Source organism: Glandiceps talaboti, chromosome 13, assembly GCF_964340395.1.
Source record: "Glandiceps talaboti chromosome 13, keGlaTala1.1, whole genome shotgun sequence".
NCBI lineage: Eukaryota > Metazoa > Hemichordata > Enteropneusta > Spengelidae > Glandiceps > Glandiceps talaboti.
The window spans coordinates 11,177,961-11,197,605 of NC_135561.1; the positions used below are offsets into that span (position 1 = coordinate 11,177,961).

A 19,645-nucleotide genomic window follows, 5' to 3' on the forward strand; every position below is an offset into this window, starting at 1 on the left:
TTATAAATAATTCCAGATTTTTGTTGTTGTGATCAATAAATACAGGTGAGGTCTAATTCATACGATTGTCAGACTGTATGCAGTAGGTATCATTTTCAGTTGACAGAGAATGACAGGTTTTGGGTTTATGTAAAGCATCAGAGATTAATGTAATGTATCCTAAAGAGCATAGGTTGTCCACCTTTGCAGACAGACTGGGGCAGTTGTGTTTTTGCATGTCATTGTGTTTCAACAATCCTAGAATAGGACAGTGAAGGTAATCTGTGTGGGTTCTGTGTCCTTTATAGATAACTTCCTGTTATGTATTAGGTTTTGTTAATGGCAAGAGTGTGTATTTTGCAAATATTAGATGTATGTGCATGCCATTCACGTGTACTTGTATGACGGAAATGATGTTATGAAATTAAAATGAAAAGTGTGTTCCTGAATTGGTTCAAATTCTGTTGTCGTGTATTTAGGTTTTAACATCATCAGGTAGTTGTGAGCGAAATATTTACAGGGTAAAGGTCATATGTAGGGTAAGGTGTCCATGGTGGAAATGATGCTTGAAATTTAAAATGAAAGTACGTTTTTGGATTTGTATTGCCCAAAGACTGGGAAGTGTGGCATGACAAGAGTGTCCTAGTTAGATAGCCAATTCTATGGGTTGGAATTTGTTCAATTTTTTGTTTCCCTTACATATTTATTTGGTTAAAACAGTTAGCAAATAACTGTTATAAAAACATCAGGTGGTAATGTACATAAAATAGACTGAACTGATGCATGAAATTATAAAAAAAAACGTACACAGCTTATGTGTACATTGTAACATGAGGTTTGTGTTATATTCATCAGCGTGTACAATTTGTATCCACCCCCACAACATTAAAAAAGATCAGTTGGAAAAAAATAAATAATGCATGAAGCAAACCTTCAACATTCCAATCAGGTGAGACATACGTTCATCCACAACAAAAATAAGGCCTATCTATATATATCACAAAATCAACCACAGCAGTTGGTGTTTACTAGTACCACTAAATGCTATAAAGTGAGTCATCTATTGTTGCAGAATAAATCCTTGCTTTTAGCAAATTTATAATGTCAAAATACTGTAAATGTATACATTTTCGCTAAAGACTTATTTTCACGTATTTCACTGGAAAACAAAAATTTAAACCAAGTATTGACTAGAATACCTTCTTGTACATGAACACAATGTACCAGTCAGGTAATTAGTAACATTAGTATACACTGAAGACTATGAAATCGCATTTTCTAGTAGTGAAAATTTGTAGGTATACATACATGTATAGTGTTACAGAGATCATTAAAATTAAACTGATTACATACATACTTTGTTTACAAATAGCTTTTAGAAAAAATGTAATTTTGAAGATTGTTGAAAAAGCAGCCTGCCAAGTGATAGACAGTCTTTAGACTTAAGTAACTTTTCAATATTCACATTCAATGCCTTTTTGATTGAAAAATCTAGCTTGAATGTAATTGCAAGTGAGGATGTATAATAAGCTAGCCACGGACCATAATCAGTTCAAGACACTGCTATATTTCAATTTTTACAGGAAAGCTTGGTCACCAACCTGAAGCAGGAAACTTTAATAATTCTGTCCACATTAATGATGGTGTGTTCACAACTGCCATGTGTTTTCAGGGGTAAACATTATGGGGGAAGTTTAATTTGATGCAATGATCAGGTGTCCAATAATAGCAAAATATGCCACACCTCTGTATACTTTATTCACTATGATCCCCTTTAGTTACTGGTGTTTGAAGTTCCTGCAACTGTGTGTATTAAAGCATGACTAGATTTATGGTTGGGCATCATGCATTGGGAAATTCAATTGAACGTAACAACAGAGTTCTTAGACTAACAGTACTATAATGCTAAATTTTGGTGAAAAGCCTGAATAAACATTATCTCCCTCATGAATTTTGTTTCTTTTCGTGAACAGGTAAAAAGTGAAATTTTTTGATACCTAAAGCAGGTGATTTAATAAAGACAGTCTGGTCATTTTCAGACTTATCACTAAATGTAATTAAGTGGGGGCTATTTGTTAACTGTGTTAATTAAATTGCAATGTTTTGAATGTAGAACAATAGCTGGAAGTCAATGGTAAACAAATAATTGTTTCTGAGTCAACTATTAGAGTCCTAAGTGAAAGTACACCTGTATTGTTATATTGTTTGGTTTTCAAATACTTGTCATGCAACAGTGCAACAAAGGTGTGTTCATATTGTATAGAGAGAGATGGCAGGTAACTGCAGAATGGCAAGACATACATGTATCTTACACAATCATACACGTACATGTACATGGATTGTACGCTTATTTTCAATCATATGTATTGTATGACTCAGGTAGTGGTGAAATTTAGAAGTTAAATATACTGGTATAGTGTTCTTTAAGACCCTGGTTAAAATTGTAAATCTTAACAAAATTTACACTTCATGGTTTGGGCAGGGTTCTATACATTGTATTCTTGCAAACCAGAGCTGTTATTTCTTCTACGACACTGCAGAATAACAAACCTCTAGGCAGTCTTGGATGGTGCCATAAAAGAGTATGTGGTTTACGAAGATAGTACATTTGAACATTGTAGCTGTAGGAACACTAAAGGGGCTGTGGGAACACTCTAGGGGAGGGGAGGTATCTTTCAGTAAAATTTACAGATTCCAGCATTTTGGCTATGTTCTATTCATTTACATGCAACTTTTAGAAACAGGATGGGGGTTGTGTCAGTAGAATTTAAAGATTCCTGTACATTCAGTATTTTTGCACGTTTTGAGGATTCAATAAGAATTCGACACAATCTTCATTTTCATACTTAAATCTGGCCATAATGTTTGTTTTGAATCTCATAAAGAAAGGTATAATTTTACAACTCCACTGTGAAAGCCAGTGTAGACTACAAACCATGTACATAATGAGTTTAGCCCTGAAATGACTCAAGCATACAGAATACTAATTGTCTTGTGTAGTTAACCAGAAGTAATGTATTCTCAAGTTCTGTGTAGTAAGTCATGTCAAGTACATTTTATAATTCACGCATGTGGATCAGAAATACATTTTAAGTTTATATAAATTGTGGCAAGTTCTATGTATTCACCAGTCACGTCAAGTACATTTAATACATTCATGTATATGAAAAACAAATGTTACATCAGAAATACATTAAGTTTTAATGTATAAATTGTGGCAAGTTCTATGTATTCACCAGTCATGTCAAGTACATTTTATAATTCATGCATGTATATATAAAATCAATTTTACTTCAGAAATACATTAAGTTTGTTGCATTGCATTCACTAGGCTGTCAAGTACATTTGATGATAGCAATATGGCATTGAAGAATCATCTCTAAAGAGAGATCTTGAGATTTGATGCAGGATAGCACTATAGACTAAGTATATTTATAACAGTTAACACGTACATGTATATATATGAAAACTAAGTATTACAGTAGAAATACATTTCAGTTTATAAATTGTGGATGACAAATTTGATTCTTGATTTATTTTCTTAGAGTGTATTTGTCAGCTTTGATTATTCAGTCTACACACAATCCTATCCTACAGTTCAGGTGTGATAGTTATAGATTTATGGTCAATATCATCATGGCTGTTAGGTTAGGTGTCATGACAGTGCCATGGAGCGTAATTTACATAGTTGTGTCATCTATCAGTATTGCACTTTGCAGCTGCTAATGATTTATTTAAAAATGCCTAAAAGAAGAATGAAAATGAACTGAAGTTTCTTGCGAGAGGATTGTCAAAAACTTTGCAGAAAAATAAATGAAGGAATAAAACAGTGTCTTTTGATGGTAATGATGTATATGGCAAATTTCAAGTTTTACTGAGACCTCTTCCCACCCCATCTTTTTCTTCTGTTATTGGGGTCCAGCATTAGAAAAACACTCAGAATATGAATTAGACTTGTATATGTTGTTTTCCAAGCAGTCCTAAAATATTTTTCTGATACAGCAACCTTTAGTTAATACACATGAATTCCTGTTTAATTGCTATCCTCGTACAAACTGTAATCCAACACAGTCCATGCCATAGAACTTGACAGTAGTTTAAAACAGTGATATCTACAAATACAATGAGATTAACCAGAAAACTTGCCACCCACAATTTTGAAACTGCAGTAAATAATTGAGAATCAGTGTGACCTTGTCTTTCCATTTCAAGTGTCTACAGTACCCTTCTTTCTTCATATATAGCAACAAGGTACTAGGTAATTGAATTATTACCTTTCAGAATATCTTCTTCAAGTAAGGTCATAATGATAAGAAAAAACACCTGACACACACACACACACCTGATTCAAGATATTATAATCTACAGTTACAAATACAATCATGATTTAATCCACAAAACTTACCATCAACCAATGTAGTCAGACTTTGCCATTTTGATAAATTAATACATGGCATTCCATTTCATTTTCAAGTGTCTACCCTTCGTTCCATAGCAAGGGAATGAATAGATTATTATCTAGTGTATGTATGAGTAAAGTTGGAAGATTCAGTTGTTGGTAACCACTCGGGTTGAAGCATATATGATAGTTGTATACATGTATATTGTAGTTTGACAGTACCAGTCACCCAGTGAAAAAAGAGGGCTCAGTCCTCGGGAATTTTTTGTGTTAAAAATACATGTTTTTGTAACAAAAAGTCATCATCATCATGTCAGTTTGTAAGAGTAAGAAAAGAAAACCTATTTTGTGATATATACACCTAATTCAAGAAATGAGAATGGACGGAGAAACCAATTTTCCCCTGGGCCAAGGTTTCACCATAAATCAAATTAATACAACTACATTATCCTAATCCATTCTTATCTCTCACTGTGCATTGTGCTCTCTAGGGTGTTAGCCATGACATTTAGGTTGGTATCAAATTATACCAACAGAATGGTGAAGTACAATTTTGCAAGTTGTATGACAGTAGAGATTACACTTACAGTTTAATTTAACACCTGAATACAGTTTGTCATGCTTATTATTTTTTCCAACGATGTGAACTTTTGCAAATTTTGTCAGAGTCTGTAACAGGAGGGGAGGGGAATTTATAAGTCTCGGTTTCTTACATGTTCCATTTATAACTGATATAATTGAATGGAAAGGTAGGATTCGTAGGAATACTAAATTACGAGAAAACTTGGTCCATGAAATCTGCTGCCATACATTTACTAATGATTTAGCTGCAAATTTCTGTTTCAGATCAATTCTGAAATTTCACCCATGATATTCACAGATACTGAGCTCTCTAGACATTATTCTACATGCAGACTGACTGTCACACGCGATTACTAAGAAGTGATCAGAATCATTTGGCATTTACGGAAATCAATGTCCATATATATGAGTCTGTAATTGAATGGTTTCCGTGCATAGAAGGAAATAAGAAAATATCTCCTTTATCCATAACTAAACACCTTTCATCCCAGAGTGAATGCGTAAATTGAAAATTACTTTCCTCATAAGCTGTCTCTGAGGTAATTGTTTTTTATTTGAATCCCAAGGTGGTAGGAAACCATGCATGTACAATATCTTTATCAGCTAGAGTTGATTAACATCTTAGCTGGTATTTTGCAGCTTTTTACCCTCATTACTGATACAGCATTGGTTTCTAATCAACTGCTATTTGCTTGTAAGCGTAGCCTTACTATAAAGTTACTTATTCTCTGTTTCTCATGACCCGACTGCCTCTATATTTCATCATTCTAACAATTTTTTTTTTTAAATGACACCCTTGATGACAACACTAGAAAAAAAACCACAACTTCACTAATTGTAAGAGGGTGACACAAATGTATACAAATGTATGTGAGCAAAATTTACCATTCATTACTGAAATTTGGGAACTTTTATTAAACAAATAATTCCAAGTTTCCTTCTGACTTTAATTATCATTTCTATGTCATTCAGACTGTTAAAATATTATGAATTAAAAGTATCACAATGTGTACTCATACACATACTTTTAATTTTTACTTAATTTTTAACCGACAGACCCGTCATTTTTAAGGTGTTATGATAAGAAACAAAGAGTTAAGTATGGATGCCCAAATCACAATTCATGGTTTCCATCCAATGGTTACATTCAACCAGAAAGAGTCAGATGCAGCCTGGATTTCCCAACCACCCATATGCTTTACATGTATTGTTATAGAGTTGTTGTGGAGTGCGCTAATAACAACACAGTGTGAATTGAGATCAGTATGGTTTATCCCCATACTGTGAAAGAGATAACTAATCTCAAGTCATTCTTATCAGCTCAGGCAGCTTCTATTTGAAAGGGAGGGGAACAAAGCTAAGGTAATTAATTCAAGGAGGGGAATTCTAGTATGTTTCCAACCATGAAACCCCTTCGCTAAAGGAGGTCTTATGGTCAAACCAACACCTTCATTTGATAGATGAACTTTCATTGTCTCTTAGACGCCATGTGAAAAAAATACTAAAAACAAAAACTAAAGAATGGGAAATTAGAAGTTTGTACATTTGAATACCATCAGATTGAAACCTGATAAATGTATTCCAGATTAACATCACAGTTATGTTCATTATCTTTATTACCTACATGTACATGTTATTGCTAAGTTTAGGGTATGTTGTCACTTGGGTCTTCATAAAAATGGTTCATGTAATATGAGCACACTTCTTAGACATTTGTGCTTGATCGAGACTACACTGGTTTGCCAAAACTCTGTTTGGGTCAATAACATTGTATGTCAGGCCTGATAGTCAAATCTCTGGGCTAAGTACTGGTAAATAGATTCCAGCCTGACAAGACGTGGAAGATCCTATCACCACACCCACACAATTTGCAGACAACAAAAGATAAAATTTACATGAAGATGTCATACAGCTGTATTGTGTTTCATTATAATCTGCAACTTGAAGGGAGTTTTCAGGGAATACAGTGTACATAGCTCTGAACAAATACAATGTAAACATTCACTTTTATTTTCTACTGGTTTGCTTATAAAATAATAATAAAATGCATTAAAACACATACTGTAGATTTTTCAACATATAATAATTATCTACAGCAGCCTGAGAACAGGTACATGTACCACAGACAGAGAGTGCTGCATGTACAGCTCAAAAATCAGATTTGTTAGCCAAGTGTCAGCATGATGCTGTTAACACTGCAGTGTATTACGCTATAGGAATCAGGATGTTATATTTGGGTGGTGCAGACATTAACCATGTCATTTGCTATCACATGCCAGTGATATGTCAGTGCCTGCTTACATTTGTATGTTGTATATACATGTACATTGTATTCCACTGAGCTAGCTAACCCAGTCAGAGAGTACATGATTGCATGAATTGTATTAATTTCAGAATTATTCTAGCCCAGAATTATGGCTGTCTAGCACGACATACCTGCATGACAGATGGCATTGTCAAGCCAGATACTGAGATACATGTACTGACATAGCCAAGTCTCTGGGTTAGCAGACTAAATTGTGATGTCAGAGTCTCTGGGTTAGCGGACTAAATCATGATGGCAGACATTCTCAGTGCATTAAACTCAGTATTTAATATGTTTATTTCAGATATAAACATGATGACATGGTTGATGATGCCAGTCTTGACATTATAAACAGTCTAAATTTTCATAGTCATAACAAACAGTAGATTGGTGACACACTTTCAGTACAAATATACATGTACTATGTAGGTGTGTCTTTGTCAACAAGTTTGTTATGGGGTGTGTGGGTGTCACATCTTAATTTTAATTCAGTTTCACCTCTGATCTGGTCATAATATGCGATATCATTTTTTAAGTCAGTCAAATTTGATGTGATGATTGACACATATTTCATAACTTGTAGATATTCATAATGAAAATTTCAAGCATTTTTTGAAATAATATTCACAAGTGTTCATTTCAATCGTTATTTTTTATGCATTGCTACCAGTGTATCTATTTCAAGTGTTGTGTTGCTTTGGATGTACTGAAAACAACTACTACATGTATTTCTAAAGAGTGAAAATCTCAGCTGAAAGTTAAGTTTTATATTTCATATTTGGTGGCCAGCATCAATGTTCACAGTTACCCAAATATGTGCATAATAAATGTAAAGAGAAATCACAATTTATGCAGTTTCAAGGAAGCATTGCATCGGCCATACACAACAAAAAATAGAAAATGTTTACCATCAAACTTGTTTAGTATGTTTGTTATAATTCATACATGTCTTGAAAAAAAAAACATTTCTTTAAGTTAAAAATTCATATCAATTCATTGTCATTGAAAATTTATGTTTATTGAGTACTGCTGTATAATATATATAACATATATAGGTTTATGTTTTGAAGTTGATTGGCATATTGTATGACTTAGTAGATTAAAAACGCTGCCCTGAGTAACCCTGAAACTGTGAAAGTGTGATTGTTGTAGAGAATGATACTATCCATTGCTAATAATAGATGTAATAGTGTAATATAGCGTAATAATGTAGTATGTACAATCTAGATGGTATTCAGTGTACAGTATGATCATTATTCAGTATTACACTACTATAGTGTAAATGACCTCCATCTAGTACATAGTGTAGATCCTATACATGTACCTGTTGACATTCTCTACAGTCACTATCCTCTCTGATGGATTGTACTTGTACTAGTTGTAGTGATCGTAGCACATAGGACACTAGACAACAGTTAGAATAGAAACTATAGATGTATGCAAGTAGTAATCCATCACAAATTTACAGGCAGTTGCAATTGGTTAGTTCCTTTAGACAATTGCTGAACACTACCTCTCCAGTCTGAAACTAAAATCATGTGGTGATGCGATAACGTCATCACGTTTATATGAACGCAGTCAGGGTAGCACAGATTTCAGTTTTAGAATAAGGACTTTCCCTATACTTTAGTGGAAATGATCATATTAATCGTAACGCACCATATAGGAACTAGACTAATACAAGATATACTGGTAGTGTAAATATATGTATCTAGACTACCTAGTACTGCATATTATCTATAGGCATTGCTTGTGTCGGGAAGTTGTGATAGGGGTATTAACCAGAGCAGTGGCAGTGTAGGAGAGCAAACGCCAACATTTTATCAGAAACCCATCTAATCTAATATCTAAAGGAATCCAGCATCAATTTCTACCCTATGCTGTATAATTTAACTAAAGCCTGATGTTACAGTTTTGTACTTGAACTTTGTGTGACACTGTGATAAGATGTAGAAACGAGTCTAGACAGGAACAGTATGAACTCAAGTCTTTTTATTTCGAAGTACCATCATAAAACAAATACAGTCAAGGAGATGCCTGTATTTGATGATTATCTACCATGGGAACCATGAAAAGTGTCATTGTGATAAGTAGTAAGTTAAGTAGATATTCAGATATCATAGTTTGATGATATAAAAAAAATAGTGTGGTGGATGAATGGTTGAAGTACATTGTATACTGTAAGGCCCAGTTTGGATTAGGATTAAAATTGGTATGACAAATATGCAGTAGTTGGCAGAACTACATGTATGTCCAGAACAAAAGAGTGGTCCCATGATAACTCTGACAACCTGGGATTGAATCCCTGTAAATTTTCTGTAGGTAAAATCGTTTGAACTCTTCAGTAATATTACAAGCTTTTGATCGCAATTGTAATACATATTATATTTGCTATGATTTTCAGTATCATGATAAAAACACTTCCATGATTTACAATATTATTATTATTATTTGAGGGCTCTGCTCTAAATTAACTTTTTGTAGACCCAACAGGTTTACCACTCTCTGTAATTGGTAGCCCAAGGATATAGTGACCAGTAGTTCCATATTCCGTAAACTGAAAACAGAGTACCCTATTAAATTTAAGTCAAAGATGTATTTTCATATCCGTAGATCTATTCCTCTTCTAAAAATAAATTGTCACATAATTAGCAGTAGCCAAAGTTGGCTACTACAAGCTACAACTTATGGTAGTTCCGTGACAAAAATTGGTGGCCTGTGGACATGAGACTTAATTCCAAGCTGTGTTTTTATAAGGTATTATACTGTACTATATATGATCCTTGCTTGCAAGTCATGTCACTTGCTGTGCTTCTCTCAACACATTAATAATGGGAGATGATATTGGATGCTCAGACAGGAGTTTAGTTGGTAGTGTATGTAACTTAGCAGCACCCATGTTTATTGTTTTGTAAATATTGCAGTGGTTGACAGAAGCTAATCTAGTTGATGTCAAGAACCCATACAAGTAGGGAAAGCCTATTATTATACGAATAATAAAATATATTTTTCACAGTAATTGATAGTAATACAGGTTTGAGAACAGCAACCATTGAATAGCGTAACTAATATAATTGGTTGGCACAATACTGTTGCAAAATTACACACTTGTATTGCGATCTACAAGACTTCATATCAGTAATGCATAACACAGCCATGAATTTGATGAATCCTGTAATGTGAACTTGGCAATAGATAGCCCTGTCTGTGTAAAGATCAAGGCTGTTTGACCTTCACAATATTGCATGTATAGCCTGTAAATTGACAGTAGCCATGTTTATGAGAGTGGATGACATTATATACACTTCATGTACACTATGTAAGTAGGTCAGATACACACAGACTATCAATTCTAGACACTGTAAAAGATGAGGCCAAAAATTATTGTGCCACTAGTAGTATCATCAAATATTGACTATTAATTTCAACCAAAATGTCTGACATATATTAATTTATGATTGATGGATATATGAATCAAAATTATGAATAATACAGAATTATTGATAATACCAGCTGGCTTGTATTTGGACAATTAAAAAGCATGTGACAGTTGCCGAGGTTTAAGCTGAAAAAGACGAAATTTCCCCAGTGAATTCAAAACAACTCTCTTTAATATTTGATGATACATAAATGTAGGGATTTCAATCTTATGTTTACGTATTCGCTGCACGCATCTTTATTTATTACAGGTCTGTTTGAAAGCATTATTTTCATATTATGATATAATTGTGTCAATATCGTATTCATGTGATGATGAAATTATATAATGGCATTGAAAATTGTACAGTTAGTAATTCAGAAGAATTGGGTCATCGAAGAAAATAATCAAATTAGTTGCTGTTATGAATAACAATTTCTACTGAATCAAAATATGTAAGGACGGTTGCTTAAATTTGAATGGTATATATTCCTGCAGCTGCTAAGGAGGTGTCAACGAAAAGTTTGGAATTAATTTCTTTAAAATTTGTACTGTAGCATATTCATTTTTATTTTGTAATTTTAAATCCAGGGTCCATGAATATTCATTCTCATGTTAGTGGTAATTATGATATACATGTACTTGTAGGCCAGAAACTTGTCGTGGTCTGTATAGGTTTACATTGTTATCAGACAAAGAAAATTAAGTCTATGTGCTAATAGTTATGTGATGATGTCCTTTTCTCCCCCTCCCCTCCTCTGACCACCCCACCCTCCTGACCCCCTTGAATGATAACTGTCTGCATATTCCAGTGATCCAAGACTTGTAATAAGCTGTATGAACCAGATATGGGTTTTATCATATACCCTATGGAGTGTTCAAATACATTAGAAAATGTTACTTTGCTTATTTTTGGCAACAATTATATGGTTCAACAGTTTGCACAACTGACCTTATTTGGGCGAAGTGTGCTTTGGAACGGTCACGATATGGTAAATCATTGCATTAATGTGAGGGCGCTGTCCCCATTGAATTGCAATGGAGGCGATAGGATATCTATTTGACACTGGGTACAATATATGTGATAATGGGTGAGATCCAAGTTACAGACTATGTAATTGTACATGTATTGACTGATTTCATTGTGCAATCAAATGTGTATTTGACACATGTATTCATCTGTAATTTGTAAGATACAGACGGTCGCGCCACGCTATCACAGCCAGCACTCATCATGGTTAAGAAGCCTGATAGGGCTGAACAATATGATGTATCTTACAATCTAATTCATCTCATAAACAGATTAATAATGTACAGACAATTATGTGTATATGAGTTATGTGACACACTTTCTTAATTTGCTTTCTCCTAACTTTATATAAAAATTACAATATTAACATTGTCAATTAAGGGATGTGTTTGAAGGACATTGTCGTGTTTTATAAAACCATTGATGTATAATATATTGACTATATTAGTAACTTAGACTCTGTCAAGTGTCATAGCCTTACAACTTTCCCTAAATTGTCTGACAGTCCATTGATTGCTGTATTTGTAGGCCAATCTCCTTGTACTTACACCCACAATGGTTACATAAGAATTTCTAGAAATACTGATTGCATGGCTACTTTCACCATGAATTGCCATTCTCAATGTACAATATGTAATTGTAAATAAGGTTTTAGCCTAGAACCATATATTACAATACAAGACACTCCTACTCGTAATATAATAGCAGGCTATATGACTATAGATGTAAAATGTCACGTTGACTTACAGTTTTAAATACAGTCGTAAGTTAAATCTGTTCTCAATATTCTATGCTGTTCAGACCACAGAGATTAGTTTTTGGGTAAAATGCCACCCTAGGACACTGACTAGTTCATGCATTAATAATAATATTGTCAGTTTTAATTTTTATCCAATCCTATCAGTAAAATAGAGAAAATTGGAAATCCAAATTAGAGAAAATTGGAAGAATGAAAACCCAAGCAGTCATAGAAATCATATAATCTGCTTTAATATAAATATTTCATGCAGTTCCAACCAAAGTATAGATTGTCTTTTATGTGAAGGTGTTTTGTTTTCCTTGGGCATTGGGAATATATATGTCATATAAATGTCAGGTAGATTACTTTTTCAAAACGTAATGTCAAAGTTAATTTTAAAAAGTACAATCACTGTGAATATTTCATTTTAGTTCCATCCACGAAAGCAGACTGCGAGACCATTTTTGTGTAGGAGTTTGTTTTCCTGGGGCATTGACCTGTGTATTGCACACAGGTAGAACATAAATCACTGACACCAATGTATTATATTACCTCTAAGTTCCTTCCTTACATGACTATTAAGTTAAGAATGACGTATTTCAAGGGAGCATTTCAGATATCAGCTGAGGAGTAATATGTTTCAGGTGTACAGTGTAAAATCAGGATTTAATGAAAGATGTTACAGGTTTATAGGAAACAGGATTTGGTATTCTAATATGTCTGATTCTGATCATAGTTAGATTACACAGATCCCATTATTTCACATTTAACAAAACTGCCCATCTGTTTAAAAAAACATCCCTAAATACATTCATCTGGTCGGTAAAACAGTACTAAATGGGACCAAAATACTTATGAGTAATGTTTCACCTTTTCAAGTCAACAGGCTATATGTCAAACTGTCTGTTTGCTGGCTTTTAAAATAAAAGTGTCAAACTTATATATTTATACTTTATAATTTTGATGGTAGTAAAGTATTCAAAGCAATGGTGAGTGCAGGTAAAGTTGACCTTAGCTGTTACCCTTTAATAGTGAGATCACGATAGATTTACAATCTGTATGGGTAACATGGTGTCAGTTGTGAAGTAGTACAATGAATTTTGTATTTTGTCTCTCATCAGATGTCTTCTTTTTTTTTTTATTCATTACAGATTGCTGTCATTGAGAGAGAGGTGTTTGATTTTCTAGGATACATGTGGACACCAATCATTGCCAATTTTCTTACCATTATATGTATTATATTAGGATTGTTTGGTGCATATCAGTTCAGACCACGGTACATTATAGTGGTAAGTACACCTGAATCTTGGTTTATGACATCACAGTATCTACATCACAGTATCCGTTTATAACATCACAGTATCTTGTGTATACCATCACAGTATCTATGAATGACATCACAGTATCAGTGTATGACATCACAGTATGTGTATGACATCATTATCACAGTATCAGTGTATGACATCACAGTATCTGTGTATGACATCACAGTATCAGTGTATGACATCACACTGCACAGTATGTGTATGACATCACAGTATCTATGAATGACATCACAGTATCAGTGTATAACATCACAGTATCTGTGTATGACAATCACTATCAGTGTATAACATCACAATATCAGTGTATGACATTACAGTATCTATGAATGACACCACAGTATCAGTGTATGACATCACAGTATCTGTGTATGACAATCACTATCAGTGTATAACATCACAGTATCTGTGTATGACATCACAGGATCTTTGAATGACATCATAGTATCAATGTATGACATCAGTATCACAGTATCAGTGTATGACATCACAGTGTCTACATGTATGTATGACATCAATATCCCAGTATCTGTATATGACATCACAGTAGCTATGAATGACATCACACAGTATGTGTATGTGTATGACATCACATCTGTATATACTTGGATTGTTTGAAATATATAAATTCAGACTATGATACAGTTTAGCACTATGGTAATATCTCACAAGGTCAATGACATTGCCGCTTTTGGTGTCAATGACAACGTTGTATCAGTGTTGATGTATTTGTGTCAACTGTGTGCTATCAAAAAATATTATATGACTAGTTATCAGACTAGAGTTGGTATCTGGCTGTAACATCACAATATATGAGTTCTATATCTGAGTGTTCTATAATCTTTACTGAGTGAAATAAATCCTTGGAGAAAATTTCATATTACATATTCATTCATACTTGAATTCATAATTCATCATTTTCTTCAGGCAAATATTAAATTGTAGCCATGTGAGGGCGCCATACTATTTCTATCACATAGCTATATGTCTGTGTTCTTGATAGGAAATAGTATGTTGTTATTCTACACATAACACATTCAAATGTATATTTTTTTTCCAGTATGCACTGTGGATGATTATTTGGCTGGCATGTAATGCATTTGTTATCTGTCTATATTTAGAAGTTGGTTTACTATCATTAGAAGTAAGTATTGCAGAATTGATCATTATTTTTATGTAATCATATTTCAATTAGGGAACTTGTAAACCCGCCATTTTGAATATCCTGAAATGTTGCATCATGGGAAATATGATAAATATGAATCAGAATCAGTATTGTAAACAATGTTGTTACATTGTTTGTAACCACAAATAATGTAGTCATGGTTACCCTAACCATTGTAGGAGGTTTATTCTATTGATAGCTCCAGATTAGGTATTGCTATAAATATTCCCATAGTCCTTTGCATCTGAGCATGCTCAGTCTGGATTGTAAGTCTCCTATTGTAGTATACTTTTTCTCAATGCACAAACTTTTTTTGTGTGAAGAAAATCATTTTGCAGGATTTGTCTCGGATGTTTCTTAGGCAAGACCACTTTTTTAGTAGACTAGTGAAATTCCTGGGATATCTTTTTTTTCGTATTCATTTAGTAAAGTTCAATAATCTAAAAAAAAAATTTGTATATCTACAGAAACACATCAAATATCTTACAATAGACACAGACAATGAAAGTTGGTGGAAAGACCACGGTTTTGGTTGTGAGTACATACTGAACACAACAGTATCCAGTAGTGGAGATATATTCCAAACAAAACAGGGAATGAAAGGTTGTATTTTAGAGTACCAGTATGTGGAGTGTGTACATGCTGGAATTCAGTGCCTACTTGCTGTAAGTACCTATTTCAATACTACTATTTATCTTCACTTACATTTTCTTCGTTCAGACAAGGAATGTCTTAAGGGGCCTTATCATTTCAAGTTGTAAGTTTGAGTGTCGTGATAAGGGGTCTTGTCATTTGACAAGTAATGGCAAGCATTTTCCAGCTGAATGAGGGAAAATATTGGGAATGATATTTGATACCTACACAAGTATAACTGAAGAAGTGTTCTTAGTCTAGCTGTATTGTTGGAGAATACTCAACAATGGCATGTACACTGGAAAGCAAATTTTCTTTGAAATCTTTGATATGACTGACTGACTTGTTTCTTTCATTCTTTCTACCAGCTTTTTGGTTTTGTCTATGCAATATATGTAGTCCATAGGTTTACATCTGAAGATGACAGTTGTAAGTAAAAAGTTGTACTCTGTGTGTGTGTGTGTGTGTGTGTGTGTGTGTGTGTGTGTGTATTTATGTATGTATTTATGTATGTATGTATGTATGTATATATATATGTGTGTGTGTATGTATATATGTATGTATGTATGTATGTATGTATGTATATATGTATGTATATATGTATGTATGTATGTATGTATGTATGTATGTATGTATGTATGTATGTATGTATGTATGTATGTATGTATGTATGTATGTATGTATGTATGTATATGTTTGTCCCTCTGTGTCTGAGTGTATGTATTCATCAAATGATGTGCTTAAAAGAAAATACAAATTTGATAAACTACTAATCATTTAAATGTAACCTGTCAACTGCAACAAAATAATTTCTTTTGTTATGTGAAAACGCATGTCATAAGTTAGTCAACTATAAAAACGACAATCTTTCATTTCAACATGCACATTATTTCTTGCCATGTTTATAACATTGCATGTTCTTTAGCATTTATTTATGTTTATCAGTATATACAACAGACTAACAACAAATTGTGATGCAAGAAGTTTCTTTCACAAAAAGCTAGCCAGAAGGCTGCATTTTGAGATAATGGAAATCTGGTGGAAACCTGGATGTTTTATGGTGTGGCGGAAAGTCGCAAAATTATCACAGCAAATTTTTGGTGTTTACAAATGAACAAAAAAAACCTCATTTGCACTAAATTTCATGATAAAATATACTTGCAATTAGTAAATGAACATGAAATATGCTTTCTTTGTTGGACTGCTAAATTTCATAATTGTAAAAATAAATGGGGCTGCTCTTTGAATTAGTTCACTCCACCACTAGAGGGCGCTATTCATAAGCAATTGCTGTATCAAAAAACTATTCCACTTCCACCACTAGATGGTGCCATTCACAAGCTATGAATAAAGTCATATATCAAAGACCAATGAAATTGACCCTTACAAAGTACTGATCCTAGTGAATGACACTGTTTCTGTTTCAGTTGATTTCATTGGTGGTTTTGATTCCTATTCAAGTTATTCTTCACCTCAGAAAGGAGGTTCAAGTTCAAATGTTATGATGCAGATGCAGCCAGTGTATGTGTAAGTAAAATTGCATGTCTACGATAATTGCCTGTATCCCCCCCCCCCCATCCTTATCTTGTAACTTGACTGACTGTGAATAAAATTAATGGGTTTGTCATTGTAATTGAAATGTCTACATGGAGAGATATTGTCAGCCCTGTGTATTCTGAGTTAAGCATCATCTGTATATATGTCTGAAAAAAAGTATACCGCTGGTTTTAAAAGGACCATTTTCATCAAATTTTCGTTTCTGACCTTTTTTTGGAAAAGGTGAATATTACTTGGTGAAATATACCTAGGTTGCCATTATTATATTTTGAATCCAAACCTAATGGAGAAGAGTGTTTGATTTGGAATTTAAAATCTAGTTTTGTGCCTCTCAGTTTATATCATGCCTTAGGTTCAACCTAATATGTGACTGCAGTGTTGAAACACGAGTTTGTGACTGATGCATGACATGATGTAGCACCTTAATCGTTTTGTTCTGTATTATGCTATGTACATTTTTGGTAATATGCATGTATGACAATTGTAATGACTTCTGCATGGGTCTTAACACTAAACCGCAAAAGTGTGATGTATCGGTATATGGAAGTTTATATCAGACAGTTTATCACTATTCTCTTTATCTGTGTTTAGTTGTATATAAGGTCCAGCATTTACTCAAAGTGAATTTCCGTAAAATCTATTCGGCAGGTACATGTGTATATGTTTATTAAGATGTATCATTTCAGTCAAATTGATACCCATGTCAAACTTTGTTATAAAGTTCTCATCAAGACTATTTGATTGTCAGCCTCTCGAGAACCTTTCTATAATCAATAATTTAATCTCATTTCTTCTCTGCAGCCATCATGGTATGACCTAAACATGTGGACATCATGTGGACGTCACACAAGCAAAACTGAATATCATGTGGACATCATGTGTACAAAACAGACCATCGTGTAGACATCATTTGGACAAAATTGAACGTCATGTGGACATCTTGAGAACATTCATAGACATCTTGTGAATGCCATATGAACATCTTGTGGACCTCACAATTTTACATACCACCAATGGCATTCCAAAACAAAAGTTTCCTGGTCAAAAAAAAAAGTACATTTTGATGTAGAAATGACTGTGAAAAGTGTATATTTGTGTATTTGTGGACATCATTGTTATGATGTGGAAGTATTCATGGATACTTGTGTGTTTCATCTGAATATGGAAACCTACCAACAGCTCCAAGCATGTTGAAGTAGAGAGAAGACATGTTCCATATTGGGAGATGTTATCAGTACCAGGAAACAAAGACAAGCTCAGTGCATTGAACGATGTGAAGATGACTTTACAGTACATTATATAAAACATATATATTTTTGTTTTTTCTAACATCAGCTATTTACCTCATTAACACTAATGTACAGAGACTATACATCGAGTAGTACCGAAGTGAGGGGGATACATGCAGTAAAGAAAATGTAAGCACTGCAAGTTTGTAGAATTTTATATTTACTTTTAGTCTTGCAAAAATGTAGTTATTATATTCGTAGGAGTATACATATTTCTAGGCCTTGAATTTAAGCAGACACAACTGAGAAACTACAAAGAACTATCTACTATTCAGAAATTGAAAACGTTTTAATCTAAATGCAGGATTTTTGTTTTCACGACAAATTTAAGGATTTTGTCAATTTTGAAGTTGACCTTTGACCTTTGTGTCATGAGGAAGCAAAGTAATGCTAAGTTCTAAGTGAGTATAAGATTTTATAGAAGTTCATAGAGAGTAACAATTTCTGTTCAAAAGAAAGTGAGCTGAAATAATAAGAAATAACAATTTGCAAGAAGGTTGGGGAACCCCCGGTAAGAGAAAGGGGGAACATCGTATAAAGTGGCATAGCTTCCAATACATTGTACAATAATTTTGGTGGGGAGCCCCTGGTAGATTTACCTGTTTACCGCCCTCAACAAAAGCGCTGATTTCTGTTCAATGGAAAGGTCGTATTTTCTTAATGATATCAGAAATGTAATGTTTATGTTAGTTGAGTTTGAAGGAAGAAGATATAAAGAAACTAAAATTATCTAACTTTTGAAATAAAGGCTCAGAGTAAAACGGCCAAATCAGTCAAAATTATCAACTGTTAGATTTTCTTGGCGACCGGACATCTAAGTTTACCGTTATCAGTAGGGATTATCATATGCAAAATAACATAGTTTCAAAGGAAATACTGCAGTTGTGGGTCCTGTTGGTGGAGGGTCTATGGTTTAAACCTGACGTAACATTTGACTTGGTTTGCAGGTTAAAATAAAATAATAATACTGACTAAGTTTTAGAGCACAGAAACTTTGAAGACCAACTCATTCAACATGTTGTCTCTGTTTTGATAAGAAACCCTTCAATTGTAGTACATTAGGGTGTACCAAAACTCACTGTGACAGTAAACAGGGTGGTCAGCCTACTTGTATGTGTTACACGTTTAGCTCCATTTAGTGAAAGTGGACATTGTTGATGTAGTAGGAATGTGTGTTGTATAGAGTTATCAAGTTATTAGAAGTATAGAACATAGACTCAGGTCTAT

General features: G+C 33.6%; 1 protein-coding gene across 1 annotated transcript in view; it reads left to right on the plus strand.

The window, feature by feature from the left end:
- The window catches only part of LOC144444594 (sodium/potassium-transporting ATPase subunit beta-1-interacting protein 3-like), a 33,211-nt gene extending 13,566 nt beyond the window's left edge, over nucleotides 1-19,645 (plus strand). The window contains exons 2-7 of the mRNA XM_078134074.1: nucleotides 13,604-13,741; nucleotides 14,835-14,918; nucleotides 15,407-15,604; nucleotides 15,941-16,001; nucleotides 17,000-17,099; nucleotides 17,931-19,645. Of these exons, the coding sequence (XP_077990200.1) occupies nucleotides 13,604-13,741; nucleotides 14,835-14,918; nucleotides 15,407-15,604; nucleotides 15,941-16,001; nucleotides 17,000-17,099; nucleotides 17,931-17,949 (600 nt within the window). The 3' untranslated portion in view covers nucleotides 17,950-19,645. The remainder of the gene's footprint in view (nucleotides 1-13,603; nucleotides 13,742-14,834; nucleotides 14,919-15,406; nucleotides 15,605-15,940; nucleotides 16,002-16,999; nucleotides 17,100-17,930) is intronic.